This window comes from Pezoporus flaviventris, unplaced genomic scaffold (genome assembly GCF_033815535.1).
Source record: "Pezoporus flaviventris isolate CSIRO_AGI_PZ_B2104156 unplaced genomic scaffold, CSIRO_AGI_Pfla_v1 ptg000073l, whole genome shotgun sequence".
Taxonomy (NCBI): Eukaryota; Metazoa; Chordata; class Aves; order Psittaciformes; family Psittacidae; genus Pezoporus; species Pezoporus flaviventris.
In genome coordinates this window covers 5737715-5752165 of record NW_026892621.1, presented here as the reverse complement: position 1 = coordinate 5752165, position 14451 = coordinate 5737715, and the positions used below count along the sequence as shown (strand labels likewise).

At 43.0% G+C, this 14451-nt stretch overlaps 1 protein-coding gene across 4 annotated transcripts in view; it reads left to right on the top strand.

Moving 5' to 3' along the window:
* The window catches only part of PHF2 (PHD finger protein 2), an 83905-nt gene that overhangs the window by 56884 nt on the left and 12570 nt on the right, over window positions 1-14451 (top strand). For all 4 annotated transcript variants that reach the window (XM_061473019.1, XM_061473018.1, XM_061473017.1 and 1 more), the window contains exons 8-17: window positions 1182-1269; window positions 1903-2009; window positions 3158-3249; window positions 4546-4635; window positions 5876-6247; window positions 7075-7194; window positions 8440-8558; window positions 9210-9388; window positions 9590-9663; window positions 11421-11578. In XM_061473019.1, coding sequence (XP_061329003.1) covers window positions 1182-1269; window positions 1903-2009; window positions 3158-3249; window positions 4546-4635; window positions 5876-6247; window positions 7075-7194; window positions 8440-8558; window positions 9210-9388; window positions 9590-9663; window positions 11421-11578 — 1399 coding nt within the window. The remainder of the gene's footprint in view (window positions 1-1181; window positions 1270-1902; window positions 2010-3157; window positions 3250-4545; window positions 4636-5875; window positions 6248-7074; window positions 7195-8439; window positions 8559-9209; window positions 9389-9589; window positions 9664-11420; window positions 11579-14451) is intronic.

The window sequence follows — 14451 nt, the reverse complement described above, 5'->3', positions numbered from 1 at the left end:
GTTCCTCACCTTCCTATCACCATGGACCATGAACAGCATTGCTGTTTCTAGCAGTCCATTACCTGTTGAAACTATGATCTGTTTGGGACAGGGATTTTCTTTCCCTCCATTTACCTTTAAGTGGTGCACTGCCCACTCAATCCATAACCTGAGAGAGGCTTCCAGGCAGCATGAGTAAGTAGGAGCACTAGTACTTGTGATTTGGAGGCAGCATCAAGTAGTGCCATCTGTCTATGTGCGAGCATATTCTTTTTACACACTGGAATTCTACTTTGACTGTAAAAACTGGAAAGCAGGTATTTTTCTCATGACCATATGTGGAGCAGATGGTGGGATAAACACCAAGCAATTTATAAGGATTCATGGAATCCCAGAATCCCAGCCTGGTTTGTGTTGGAAGGGACCTTAAAGCTCATCCAGCTCCAACCCCTGCCACAGGCAGGGACCCCTTCCACTGAAGCAGCTTGCTCCAAGCCCCTGTGTCCAACCTGGCCTTGAACACTGCCAGGGATGGGGCAGCCACAGCTTCTCTGGGCACCCTGTGCCAGCGCCTCAGCACCCTCACAGGGAAGAGCTTCTGCCTAAGAGCTCATCTGTCTCCCCTCAGGCAGGTTAAAGCCATTCCCCTTGGCCTGTCTCATCAGGCCCTTGTAAAAAGTCCTTTCACTAATTCTCTGATTTGATTCACTATATTTGATTCACTCTATGCATAATATGCAAAAGATTCATTAATTTGAGTGTATTTTTGTATGAAAACAAATGTTTGGAAAAGCACCCTGTTCCCAACACTACAATAAATTTAGTGTCAGAAACTGCCACAGATTTTTATGGGGATGTGAAAGCAGCTACCATTATGTAGCTGCTGCTGCTGCTTTTCACAGTGACAAGAAAGTAATGTCAGTGTGAGCAGAATGTCTCCTCTCACCATCTGACAGTTGAAGGTAGTGCTGGGATTGGGACTGGGAGGCAGTGGTACATAGCAAATCCCTGGGCTGGGCCTTTGTCATGCAAAACAAACAAGGGGCAACTTTGTGTGGATCTCTGTATGTGATTGGTGCTGATGTGGATTGAAGAGCTGTATTGGTACCTAGGAAGTAATCTGGGTTATAAACATCATGTTGTGAATAAAGTCTTTGTTACTGTCATTCCAGTTTTTACCCTGAGGACTCTTTCTCTTTTAGGTTGGATTTATGCAACTCTAACACCTGTAGACTGCCTGGCCTTTGCAGGACATTTTCTACATAGTCTAAGTGTTGAAATGCAGATGAGGTAATCTGTCTTAAGTATCTAAAGTTAGGTGGAGGTTCATTTTGTAATACACTGGCCATTGTCTCTCTTGTTGATTAACCTACACACTACGTTACTACTGTGTAGTTACTACTACACATGCAGTAACACTGATGGAGGTCTTTTGGGCAGTTTTGGAAAGTGTATCCACATTTGTCCCCTTTGACCATGTTCTCCTGTGCTGAGCTATTCCAAGCTGTCTTTACACCCATTGCGTATCTCATGGAAGGATACGTGAGGTGCTTGGCTCAATGTGGCCATATCCTGAAGGAAGAACTGTTAAAAACTGTCAGTTTTACCCTAGAACATGCCATTTGCCCTCTGGATAAGCCCCCACCTGCTAGGCTGGGCTCTTTGCCCACTTTAAGACAATAAGTAGTCACTTCACTGATGCTGGACAAATGATGCAGTGAAACTATCTAACATCTGTATCCCACAGTTTCTTCCCAGTGTTACTTTTATGTTTTGCTGTGGTCTGAAGACAGAGTACATGGTAGCAGCACAAAGAAATGAAGCACTGCAAAACAAATCTCAGGCATTTATGTGCAGTGCTTGTCACTGAGGGACGTACTTGTGCCCTGCTATGCTCTGAGTTCATGTGGCTTTGTATTACAGAGCATATGAAGTAGAAAGACGGTTGAAAATTGTCAGTCTGACCCAGTTTCCAAACTTTGAAACTGCATGTTGGTACATGGGGAAGCATCTGCTGGAGACATTCAAAGGTAAAACTGCCTTTCTTTGCCTGCCTTAATTACTTAGCTTTGGGGGCCTGAAAGTAGTTACTCTTAATTTCTGCTGATGTGCCACATAGAAGATGGTGGCCAAAACCAGTCTTGAAAAACACTTTTAACATACCAGCAGAACATGCTGGTCTGGTCCAGCTCTTCCCTTAACCTACTGCCATCTCACTCTAGGAAGGACCTTAACTGTCCCTCTACCTGTGCCTAAGGGAAGGTTTCATCTTCCTTATAAACAGAGGAAATAGTGCCGTATCACTTTTTTAGATGTTAGTTTCCTGTCCAGTCTGGGTTCATTCCTTGTTTTAACCTCATGAACTACAGGCTCTTTCAGCTCAAGGCATAGAGTAGCACTTCCTTCTTCCATCATCCTGCTGATCCCCACTGAAGTACATGGGCATATCACAGAAATATAGGGCCAGGGGAACACCAGCCATGTGGCCAGTGGGAACACTGAGAATTAAAGCAAATTTTCCTATGAAATTCAATATCTTCTAAATCAGATTCCTTCGGAGTTGATCCGAACATCCACATGTGTGTGTTCTTCACAGATTTGCTCCTTGCCTCTGTTTCGCTTATTAAAAGCATGTCTTGAGGCACCCACCTGATCCTTTTCTAATGAGAAAAATGTGTGTAATTAATAAGCAAGGTGAAGGGTCCCTCTGAGTGCTGCCTGGAAGGGGCCCCTTTATGACCTACTCAGCAGAAACTGGAGTGAGGGGAGATGTTCAGGCAAGCTTGTGCTCATGCCCAAGTGAAATGCTTTGCCCATTATACCCTTTGTTTCCACACATTGGTATTTGCTTTTCTGGTCAGAATAAAAGAACTGCTGATGGTGCCTTTTTATTCCCACAGCCTAGGTTGTGTGAACATGGAAGCTAGCTTGAGTATGGCACCAGGAAAGGAACCGGAAGGATTGCCAATGCAGACATAACTTACAGGAACACAGTGTAGGAAATCTGGGTTGGATTTATGACACAGTAAATATACTCCTTATTACCATCAAGTTATAGTAGGTTGACCAACTTTCAAAGAGTTAGATTTCGCAGTTAAACTTTTTCAAATGAAAGACTTTATGTAAAACACCTTTAGCTCTCAGTGCTTGAATAGCATTGTTTTCTCCCCCTACTTAGGTTTGCATAAAGCTGGGCAACAGCCTCCTGCTCATTTACTTCAAGGAGCAAAAATTCTCAACGGTGCTTTCAGGTCATGGACTAAAAAACAGGTAGGAGAAGAAGCCTGTTTTAATATTGTCTGTTTGCCAGTCACTGAACAGAGAGCAAATGCCTGGACAAATAGTATCTCCATAGCAAACCAGCTAATTCTGAAATCCCAAAGGGAAGGGACTGGGAGAACATGGAAGGAGGGCAGTAGCTGGGATTTCATAGTGCCACGTGAAGAGGCACCAATTGAAAAGGTACCGTAAGAGATGATTTTAAAAAGTCACCTCTGCACACAGCTCAGAGGATACTGAATGGATGTTCCCCTGACTCTGAGCCTCTTCGTGTGCCAAGTCAATTAAGCAGAGGTTGTGTATGTGAGCAGGGCCTAGAGAAACATCTGCATTTTTGCATGCATAAGGTGCCCAGTTCTTGCAAATCAACACATTAATTGAGCCAGGAAATACACCTGGGTTGGAGAGAAGGCTTAAAGGCATTCGCAGGCTAAATTTCCTGCTGCAGCCATTGCAGAAGTGTTATGCTTGCATGTGTTGCTCCTCGAGCTTGGGGGTATTAGCTGCAGGAGACAGGCCATTCAATCCTAAAACGTGATCAGGGGAGCTAGCAGCTTCAGGATTTTCGCACATTTCAAGAAGGAATGAGCAGCTGAGTACATGCTGCTGCACACACGGTTAGGTCATTCAGTGGCTGTCCCACATTTAAATGTAGCCTGGGACTTGACTGCTTCTTACTGCAAAAAGACAGTGCTCAAGCCTGAATTCAGGACTGCTCCCTGGTTCCAGTAGAAGGATTAGCCAGTGTGCGAGCTCTCTTCTCCCTGTCACCTACTGTTTATTTTTCCACTTGCCGTGCAGATGAGTAGTGAGTCCAAGGAAGTTGGACTGTGTTGGTGTTTAGGTAAAGTTTAACTTTGAATATTATAACATGACATGTGAACGCAAATGTTAGTCCTGCCAGGGAGCTCCCAAAGTGCCCTGCTGAGGAATTACATGCCTGTTGTACTCACTGAAGACACCAGCCTGAGACAATCTCTCCTTGTAGATGCAGAAAAGGAATTTCTCACGGAACCTGATACTAAGGGGTGAACAAAGTGATGTTACAGTTGTGAAAATGCAGTAATATCTGAAAAAGACTATTGACTTTGTTGTTCTCTCAGGACAGCTACACTAACCTCCGGAAGGGGGAAAAAAGGTGTATTTTTTCCTTATCTGGACTATTGAGGCATTCAGTATTGACTTCAATACATAGGAAAAATGCGCACATGTCACTTAAAGAGCTTTTTTATATATTTTTGCAAAAAACATGCACAGAAACAGCAGTCTGGCTTTGTTGTGTTTTAGGCTTTAGCAGAGCATGAAGATGAGCTACCAGAAAACTTCAAACCAGCACAACTTATCAAGGACCTTGCCAAAGAAATACGATTAAGTGAGGTTTGTGCTGTTTTCATTATATTAACTATATTGGTCTCTCAATAATCCAGGCTATGAAATGGATTAATTGAAATAAATGAATCTTCTTCCCCACTCTCTTCATTAAAGAAATTCATATGAGGTTTCACGCTGGTGATAAATGTCTCAGGACTCATGTCTCAGGCTGACTTGCCACATGCTCTGGGCTCCTGTTTGCTTTCTCCTCAGTATTGCACAGTGTCTGCCTGTGATACATCCTTTCTCCTCCACCTTCTCCTAGCTGGACTGGCCACACTTCCCCCTCCATACTTTTTTAATTCTTTCACTTAGCTATTCCCCACCCAAAAATATGATAGAACTCACAGAACACTGTTCCTGTCCCCATGATCATGCTCCCTATGTAGGATTTCCCTTTCCTTATGTTCATGTTCTTGTCTATGACACTGTCTGAACTTGGAACTATTCTCCTATACATTGTCCCAGTAAGAAGCCTTGCTCTTGGCTGGCTTCTAGGCAGAATTACCATGGGAAATGTGATAATTGTAACAACAACCTCTCCCCAGAACCAACCCTCAAAAAAGGAGGTTGCATGGAAGTGGGTCTCCTCTGTATGACAGTGCAGGGTGGCCATAGATGGTTCAGTTGTTTTAAGAGGACGTTGTGTTACATTCCCCCCCCACCCCTTTCTAACTATATCAAAGACCTCCAAATTGAAATCTATCTTGTCCTTCTATCCTCTTTGATGTGGTATGGAAGTTTTCTGATTGTCAGAATGCAAGTTAAGCAGAAAATCATTTCTTTTTAATTAGTCAGACAGCATTAACTTTAATTAGGCAGCTATTTTACTGCTGCTTTTTCCTGAGGGCATGAAATACGATTCTGCTACATTTATCACATCTGAATTAAATGCCCAAGCTGGTTAGCATTTTAAACAAAAAATCGTTCATTTTGTATGGGCAGTCCATCTAACAGTCCTACCTGGGCATAAAACCTGGTGAGAGTGACATTCCTTACAAAGCTGCAGGAGTTTCTGCAAGCCAAACTTGTGCTTGAGCAACATGGGATGGGAATTAGAGGTGAGCAGTGCACTGTTGCGTGACGTGGGCTTTGTTCCCTGGCCAGCCTGACCCGGGAATGCAGTTACCCTTTATGGAAGGGGGGATCTTTGGGTTTTTTTTCCCCCAAGGAAGACAGGGTGAGATGAATACCTAACATGAGGCAGGTGGGTCTGAATGCCTTTCCATTTTGTGCTGAACTCCAGAATGCTTCAAAAGCCAGCAAAGCAGACACGAGTGCCAACACCAACATCGAGGAGATGTGTCCTGTGGAGAAGGAGGAGGCACCGTCACCCATCCAAGCAACGCCTCCACCCCAGCCTCTGGAAAAGCTCCCGAAAAAAAAGACTCCCAAAACTGTGAAAACTCCCAAGCAACTGAAGCCATCCAAACCCCCCAAACTCCCCAAACCCCCCAAGCCCCCCAAGCCCCCCAAAACACCAAAAGTTAAGGGAGAAGGGAAAAAGAAAGGAAAGAAGGCAAAAGAGAGTCCCCCACCAGCCATCCCCAATCTGGACTTGCTGGAGGCACACACAAAGGAGGCTTTGACAAAGATCGAGACGCCAAAGAAGGGGAAGGTGGGTCCCATTTTAACTTCTCCCTTTTCTCCTGCCATAATAAGGATAAATTCTAGGGGTTTGAACTGGATGAATTTTAAAGTCCCTTCGAACCCAAACCAGTCTGAGATTCTATGATACTCATTTGAAATGGAACCTCCAAGAAATCTACGATTTGAACTGAGTCTGGCTGTTCTGCCAGTTGACAGCCCAAACTGAGGTGAGGTGAAAATGAAAAGATATTTTTAATGGCTTTTTTTTTTTGCTCCTTGAACCATTATATTCTTATTTCAGGTGTTACTCACACACACGCAGTGCCATAACCAGTTATCAAAGATGACGGAACTCATTTCTAAAGCCTCTTAGCTTGCATAAGATTTTAGTCTAGAATGAGTGACTGAAGATAAAACAATAGTTTGCTTCTATTTTTGCCCACGTAAGGCAAGTTTCATTTTGATGTCCTTTAATTCAGCCAGAATTTTGCTGCTGACTTCAGCAGGGCCCAGGATTTCATTGAGGCACAGGCAGCATGATGTGTTGTAAACTGTTTGTTAAAAAGCATCTGTAAGTCTTGTCTAAAACTCTTCCAAATTTCCTAGGAGTTTGTATGCAGTTTGTGAAACCTGCCCATGGAGCATTGGCAGGGAGATCACAGTACTCCTGTACATTGGTATGTCAAGTAGAAATGCAGCTGGTCTTCTGCATTCAGCCGTTCTTGATTGAATCTCATATTTGGGTTCAGAAAGAATGAATCAGCAGTTTTCATGTTCTAATCCAGCTAAAGGGTGTGTTTCTGTACCATGCTGGCACTCCATCCTCATTCAGATACATGCTGTTTTTTTCCCCAGGCTGCAAAGAACGTTCTAAGTGCTCCCAATAAGGAAACTGCTACTAAGCAGAATGAGGTGGAGAAATTTGAAGTTCGAGAGCAAAATAAAAGCAAAACAGAAGCCAAATGGAAGTACAAGGTAATGTCTCCTGTTAAATCCTGCTGCTGATTCTGCCACAAAATTAAGTGATAGGTGAAGTCTGGAGAAATACTCATACTAAGCAAGAGAGTATTGAGGCACCAATTTTCAGTTCTCAAAGAAAATGGGAAGCAATCATTGCTGGGGGGGGGGGGGGGGGTGCAAATTCTTCAAAGCATGTGCTGAATTGTCCATTTTCATCCTTGGGTAAGCCCAAGATAAATCTCACTGTAAATAGTGAGATTTATCAGTGCTGATTTCTTGTGATTCTTACTTTAACACAGCGGTAGTACTTTCAGTCTGGAGTAGTTCCAGAGAAGTCAATAACTAATGATGGCGTAAAAGTAGAGTTAATGAAATCTGAATTATGCCACATGAATATAAAGCTTTCTTTCCTGGAGGGCTAATGTAGGGTGAGTAAAATCATTCATAGAATAATATAGTTTTTCCCTAGGTACTATTTAAAACAAGGTGACATGAAGCTTTCTTACAGAAATAGCTGCTTTGTGAACTTCTAATGACAGAGGTGCAAACAAATCCCACCAAACAAAACAAAAATACATGCTTTTTCACCTGGGAAAACTACTAAGAATCATGAATCATTAACATCAGAGACACCTAAAATTTTTGTGTAAAACTAGTCACAGTTAATGTGATCAGATCAATATGTACCAATTAACTCCACGGCCAGTACAGCTTAGGAAAGTACTAGGCGATGCTGAAAAAAGTCATCAAAGTCTTCCACTGCACTGAATGACTTTGATATTAAATTATTGAATTCATAATTCAGGCTCTTCTGAAGGTGTGAAAGAAGCAGGTGGAGACTAGGAAAAAAAACCAGTTGTATCTGGGAGGTTGTAGGCACTGTGCTGGATTCTGTCCTTACCCACACAGGCACTATGCTGCCGAGCAGCGTGCTTGGTTCCTGCTCTGATCCACAGAATGTGTGTTTAGTTTTTGACCTCAGTCTGTACCAGTTCAAGAGAGCAGTATGTATACTTGCCATCATGTTTCTGACATGCACTGCTTAAAGTGGTGCTGAAGTGCTTCCTGACTGGGGACAAGTTCCTTGCTAAAACCCATGTTAGTCTATGGAAGACTAATCCTCTATCACTCACCACATTTGGGGGAACATATTATTCTCCTCGTACAAGTCAGTGGATTCTGAGGTTAGCTAGGGATCTGAAGTAACAACAAGGCATTTAACTGATTTTATTGTTTTGGCTTGGGTCATTCTCCTTTCAGAACAGTAAACCTGATTCACTTCTAAAGATGGAAGAGGAACACAAATCAGAGAAGACACCTTTATCAGGAAATAAAGACAACAAATTTACATTCTCTTTCTCTAACAAGAAATTGCTTGGGTAAGTAAAAATCTGACAACACACATCAACTAAAAAAGCAGATTTAAAAGTCATTATTTAGGTTTATAATGATTTTTTATACAAGAAGATGAAAATCTGCCTTTGTGGTCAGTGTAGAAAATACACTCGCATGAAAAGTTCTTTTCTCTAAACTTTTACCTAGAGCACAGCTTAATTTGCCATAACAGCAAAAACCTATCTTTGAGGCTGGTAGTTTGCTTGTGAATAGTGTCTTCAGCGTTCAGCACTGAGTTTTGGCACTTCAGGTTCTTACTAGTTCAGTTATATTAGGTGGGTTTGGGGCAGATCCTTCATGGCACAATTTTAAGTAACTGTTAAGCGAACTCTGCATTCCAAAATTCCATGCTGCACATGCATTATGCAAATCATGCTATACTTTGAGACAGCTTTAAACAATGTAGTGCTTATTTGAGGCCAGCCAAGGCCACTCTAGTGGGCATTATATCTTGAGATACAAATTTTAGGTTCAGAAACATGTTTGTAAACTGACTCAAGTTGCTGTGGCACTTCAGGACGTACCCAAGTGTCCTGAGATTTCTGCATCAATATACTCGCTGTCTTCTCGAGTCCACTCACAAGGTGTTTTCCAGTCAGAGTGTTGTTACTGATTTGTAATTATTTTCCTTTCAGTTCAAAGGGAGTCAAACCCCAGCTGAACACCAGTGTGTTTGGGTCACTGCAGAATTTTAAAGAAGACAAAGCAAAACCTGTGCGTGATGAATATGAATATGTGTCAGATGATGGTGAACTAAAAATTGATGAGTTTCCAATCAGGAGGAAGAAAAACACTACAAAAAGAGAACTGCCCTGTAAGAATGTTTTCTATTTTGTCTGTATCTGTACAACAAAATCTTAGGTATTGATTGTCCAAAACTAGGCTTTAAAATCTGGATGATTTATAATAAAACAAGCTGTGTCTTAACTGTCAGTCCAGTATAAGTGGATTGGGAGCGCTGGGTTTTGAAGAGAAAAGAACCATGACTTTCTTTCTCTTTTTGTTTTCAATTCAGTTTTGTCAGATAAAAAAGACAGTCTGCAGCACACTCCTGTTAAGAAGCCAAAGGTGGAGTCGGTATCATACAAGGTATTGTTATATTGTACATATCACAGGAAGCACTCATTGTATGTCTCTAACAAGTACATGTGGCAGGGCTGTGATGGCAGGAGCAAAGCCTTCTTATGGCTGCTGTGGCATCCTCTCCTTCACTCCGCAGTCCCAGTCTGCCCAGAATAGGCGGCAGCCAGACGTTGCCAGCAATAAGTGTCATGTGGTGCTGTGGCTTGAACTGCTGGTACATGGTCAGGCCTGCTGGGAGGCTTGCAGGGACCATGAGAGTTGTCCAATGCCACAACAACAGGAGCAAGGAAGAACTTCCTTCTTCCTGAGAAGAAGGTAAGTTCCTTCTTACGTTCCTGTAAGAAGGAACGGGAAGAGTCAGATGGAGTTTTCTGTCATACCTGGCTTGATGTTACGTTGCTGATTGATAGACACATGGGGCTGTCCCAGGCTGCAGTCTCAACCTGTGCCTGTTCTCCTGTTTCCATTCACTTTAAACACTGGTTGTTAAATTTCCATGTTCATGTTTGACAGATGAAACTGCGAGTACTCATACAACGGAACTCATGTCACCTCTCATTTCACATTACTAGAAGCCCTGAATACCTATTAGGTGGCAATTAAAGATTTTGTTTACTATCACTTAGCAGAGTCTCCCTCTGCCCATTATGGGTTTACATCTAGAATGCTGTCGACACAGCGTGATACTTCACATGCCCCTTTACATGCAGTGTCAATGTGCCTGTTGATAGCTTGCCTTCAGGAAGTTGAACAGCACACATGGAAATTTGCTCTGTATTAGCATGGAAGCTTAATATTGGAAATTAAATGACATTAAAATTTAATGTTTTGCCCAACTGTGATTAATAAAATTCATAAAAATTAATAAAAATTCATATTATAATATCTGAATAAATCAGGGAAAGCAAAATACGTTATTAACACAGCACTGTAGCTGACTCAAATGTTTGTCCCTAAGAACTAGGAAATCCTTTTCATCCTGGTTTGGCTCAGAGATACTCAAGAGCAAGTGCAGACTTCCTTGCCTGAGTTAGTAGTTGTTGCCTGGAGACCAGTATACAGAGAACAGGGAAAAACCTGCTGGTATCTCGCTGTGCAGAAGCTAAAGGAGGGAGGCCAGTCCTTGGAGAGGACAGTGCAGGCTATGCATAAGGGCTGGTTCTTTAGACATCTGAAAACAGGGCTGGAATGGGGAAAAAAGATGTTCTGATATACTCTAGACTACAGTGCATAGAGATACCAGCCCCAGAAAGACAGCAGATGCAGGCAGCTTCCTTCAGAGGCCTCAGATCCCACTGTTTCTATGTGGCTATCCCATTCCTCTGGCAGTTCTCCCTGTTCTCTTGCAGTAGTGATGCCAGAAGTGGCTCTGTTAACAGTTTTGCAAGATACAGATCTGTGCCCTGATGCATGTCTGGGCTGACAGACATATGGCCACTCATTCATTTCTCTTGCTACATGGGTCGTGGTCTCAAGAACTGGAGCAGGGGCCGAGAATGGAAATGCCACCTTATGGTGGTTTGATGCCAGGTACAGGATCAGATCTCAGAGCTGGTTCTTCAGGGTTGGAAGGGGATAGAAATCCTGCCATGCCTATGGCCTGCAAGGCAGCTGACATTTACTGTGCACCTGATTTTGTTTGTCTTTTGGTCTTTTGTTGTATTTAATGAAAGCACATGGCAAAGGCCAGGCCTGTGTCTCTGGAGGAGCAGGAGGCTGGGGACTAACTTCCACTTTTTTGAACCTGTTCCTTGTTTTTGCAGAGTGATGACTCGTCAGATGAAGATTTGCTTCACATTGACACAGAGGCAAAGCCAGGGCGCAATTCCAAAGTAAAGAAAGAGAGTGGAAGTTCAGCAGGAATTCTTGATCTTCTGCAAGCAAGCAAGGAAGTTGGGGGTTTGGAGTATAATACCAACAGGTATGCACTGAGGGATGGTGTTCCCTCTTACCCATAAACAGAAAAGGCTTTTTTGTGGCTGTGTGTGTGAGAATGAATTTTGCACCTCAGCAGCTGCTTTTTTTTTTTTTAATCCAGTAAGGAAATTCTTCCTTTATCCTGTGATCTGGAGGGAGAGGTGGGAAAGTGAATGGGAAAGATTTTGGTGATATAATGTAGAGGCATTTCCCATCTGCAAATGTTGAACATCCATTTTAGCAATAATACCATAATAGATGAATCATTCAAAAGGAAGGGTGAATTCAGTGGATGTGGCTTGAGGGCATGAATAATGGTTTTTAATGTAGTAATAATTAAGTAATATAGTAATGTTGTAATAATAAAGTCATCTAGATGACCAGCACTCCTTCCATAAGGCATTATAAGGTGTTGTGTAGTTGCCCCAATGTCAAATGTTTGCAGGAAGAAAACAGGGAATTGTCTACCCTCCTTCACACCCCGGTCATCATTCTTCTCCCCACCAAAACAAATGGCTTGGAAAACACCAAACTCTTTCATGGATACTTCTATACCTAAAATGGAAGTGCTTGTCTGGCCTTGGTTGGGTTTTATATGGGACCTTTGTCGGGAGACACTGGTATTGCCACTGGATGGTTTGGAATATGGTTAATAAGGGAAGCAGTAGAGCTTTTAGTAATCCAAACAGTGAGGAGTTAAAAGCAATACAGAATTGGAAAATACGTCTCCTAGACTCAAATCCTGCAGTGCAAGATCGTCTGGAACATGAGTTTTGTTTGGGCCCATCTCCAAACAAATGGATGGGTTCACTACCTCCAGTCTTTTAAGATCTTAAACTGCTGGTAGAGAGCTAGGTAGCAGAAGCATTCATGTTGTTTTGAAAAAAGCTAGTGGAACTCTTCACATATGGAAATGTCTTGCTTAACTCAAACAAATCCCCAAGAAGGGCTTTTAGGAACTGAGTTTGTGGCTTCTGTGCATGTAATGGCACCACAGACATGAACTGCAACATCTTATGTCCTGTCCTTCCTAGTAGTCTGCTGATGAAGTAGATCTTTGCTGCTGCAGTCTTAACTGGATGATTTGTCCCCCATCTGTAGAAGACCAAAGTTATTCACCTAAGCACTTTCTGCTGCTCCATAGGAACCACAGCCTTGTTACTTCTGGAAGCTCTGGGTAAATTGCTGGCACAAGTTTCTAGCCTCTAACTGTGCCTGTTGTGCAAACAAAGGAGTTATCTCCTGGAAAGTGAGAATGACAGGTCAGGTGGAAATGTGGCATGTGAAATGTATGGCAAGGCTGTTCTTGTCTGGCCTTTTAATAAGCCAGTTCCATCTTAACTCTGCTTCATTCAGCCATCTTTACCAGGCAGGCTAGGCATATCATAGAATCATAGAATGGTTGGGGTTGGAAAAGTCCTTAATATCATCTATTTCCAACCCCCTGCTGTAGGCAGGGACACCACAAACTAAACCATGTCACCCAAGACTCCATCCAACCTGGCCTTGAACACTGCCAGGGATGGAGCATTCACAGTTTCCTTCGGCAGCCTCTGCTAGTGCCTCACCAACCTCACAGTAAAGAACTTCTTCCTTGTATCTAACCTAAGCTTCCCCTGTTTCAGTTTGAACCCGTCATCCTTTGTCCTATCGCTGCAGTCCCTAATGAAGAGTCCCTCTCCAGCATCCCTATAGCCCCCCTTCAGATACTGGAAGGCTGCTATGAGGTCTCCACGCAGCTTCTCTTCTCCACGCTGAACAGCCCCAACTTTCTCAGCCTGTCTTCATACGGGAGGTGCTCCAGTCCCTGATCATCCTCATGGCCTCCTCTGGGCTTCCTCCAAGAGCTCCATGTGCTTCTTATGTTGAGGACACCAGAACTGCACACAATGCTCCAAGTGGGGTCTCACGAGAGCAGAGTAGAGGGGCAGGATCACCTCCTTCAACCTGCTGGTCACGCTCCTTTTGATGCAGCCCAGGACACAGCTGGCTTTCTGGGCTGCAAGCAGTGTTGGTTCTCCAGGATGGCTGCTTGAGGCAGAATTTATCCTACTCATGATTCATACAGTAGATTTTGCCCGTGGCAGGGGGATTGGAACTAGATGAGCTCTAAGGTCCCTTCCAACCCAAACCATTGTGATTCTATGGTGCTTGAGAGCAAGAGGTGTATTGCACCATTTTATACGTGCAAAACAGCAAAACCAGTTTGCTTTGAGCAGTAAAACCAGATCCCACATTCTGTGATATCAGTATCTGTTTCTTCCCTGCTTTGTCTAGCTCTGCTTTGGTTATAAAAGCCACAGAACCTGTGGAGGAAGTAGAAACAGCTGTAGCAGTGGTCTGAGAGTTGAGAACAGACTGGACAAAGAGATGGGTGCTGTCCTCACCCATGCTGTGCCTTTGCTGGCTATTGGGGGGTGTGACCCAGGAAAAGAGGAGTTTGCAAAGATGAAAGGACCTGTTAAAATGGAATGAAAATGTTCCCTCAGATAGGAAGATATTATTATCTAAACCCAGGAAAGATGGGAAGCTAAAAGCCATAACTGAGAATTCCAAAAGATGCGCCTTGTGGTCAATGGGGACCATATGGAATAAGTTACCAGAGGAAATCATAGCAGCAAATTTTATCAGTGAGTTTAAATATATATATTTTTTTTATATATATATATGGTTTTTGATGTTCAGAGAGAAGATGGAATTTTTTAAGGTCGCAGTGTGGTGACAGAGCTATAGAGAAATCAAAAGGAGGGAGTGTTTCTGAACCAGAGACATCTTTTGGTTCAATCTTCTCAGTTTATTAGGCAGTTGTCTCGTTCACAGCTTGGAGATTAAAGCATGTTATATAGACTGGCTTCATGCAGAGTACATCAGTTGTGG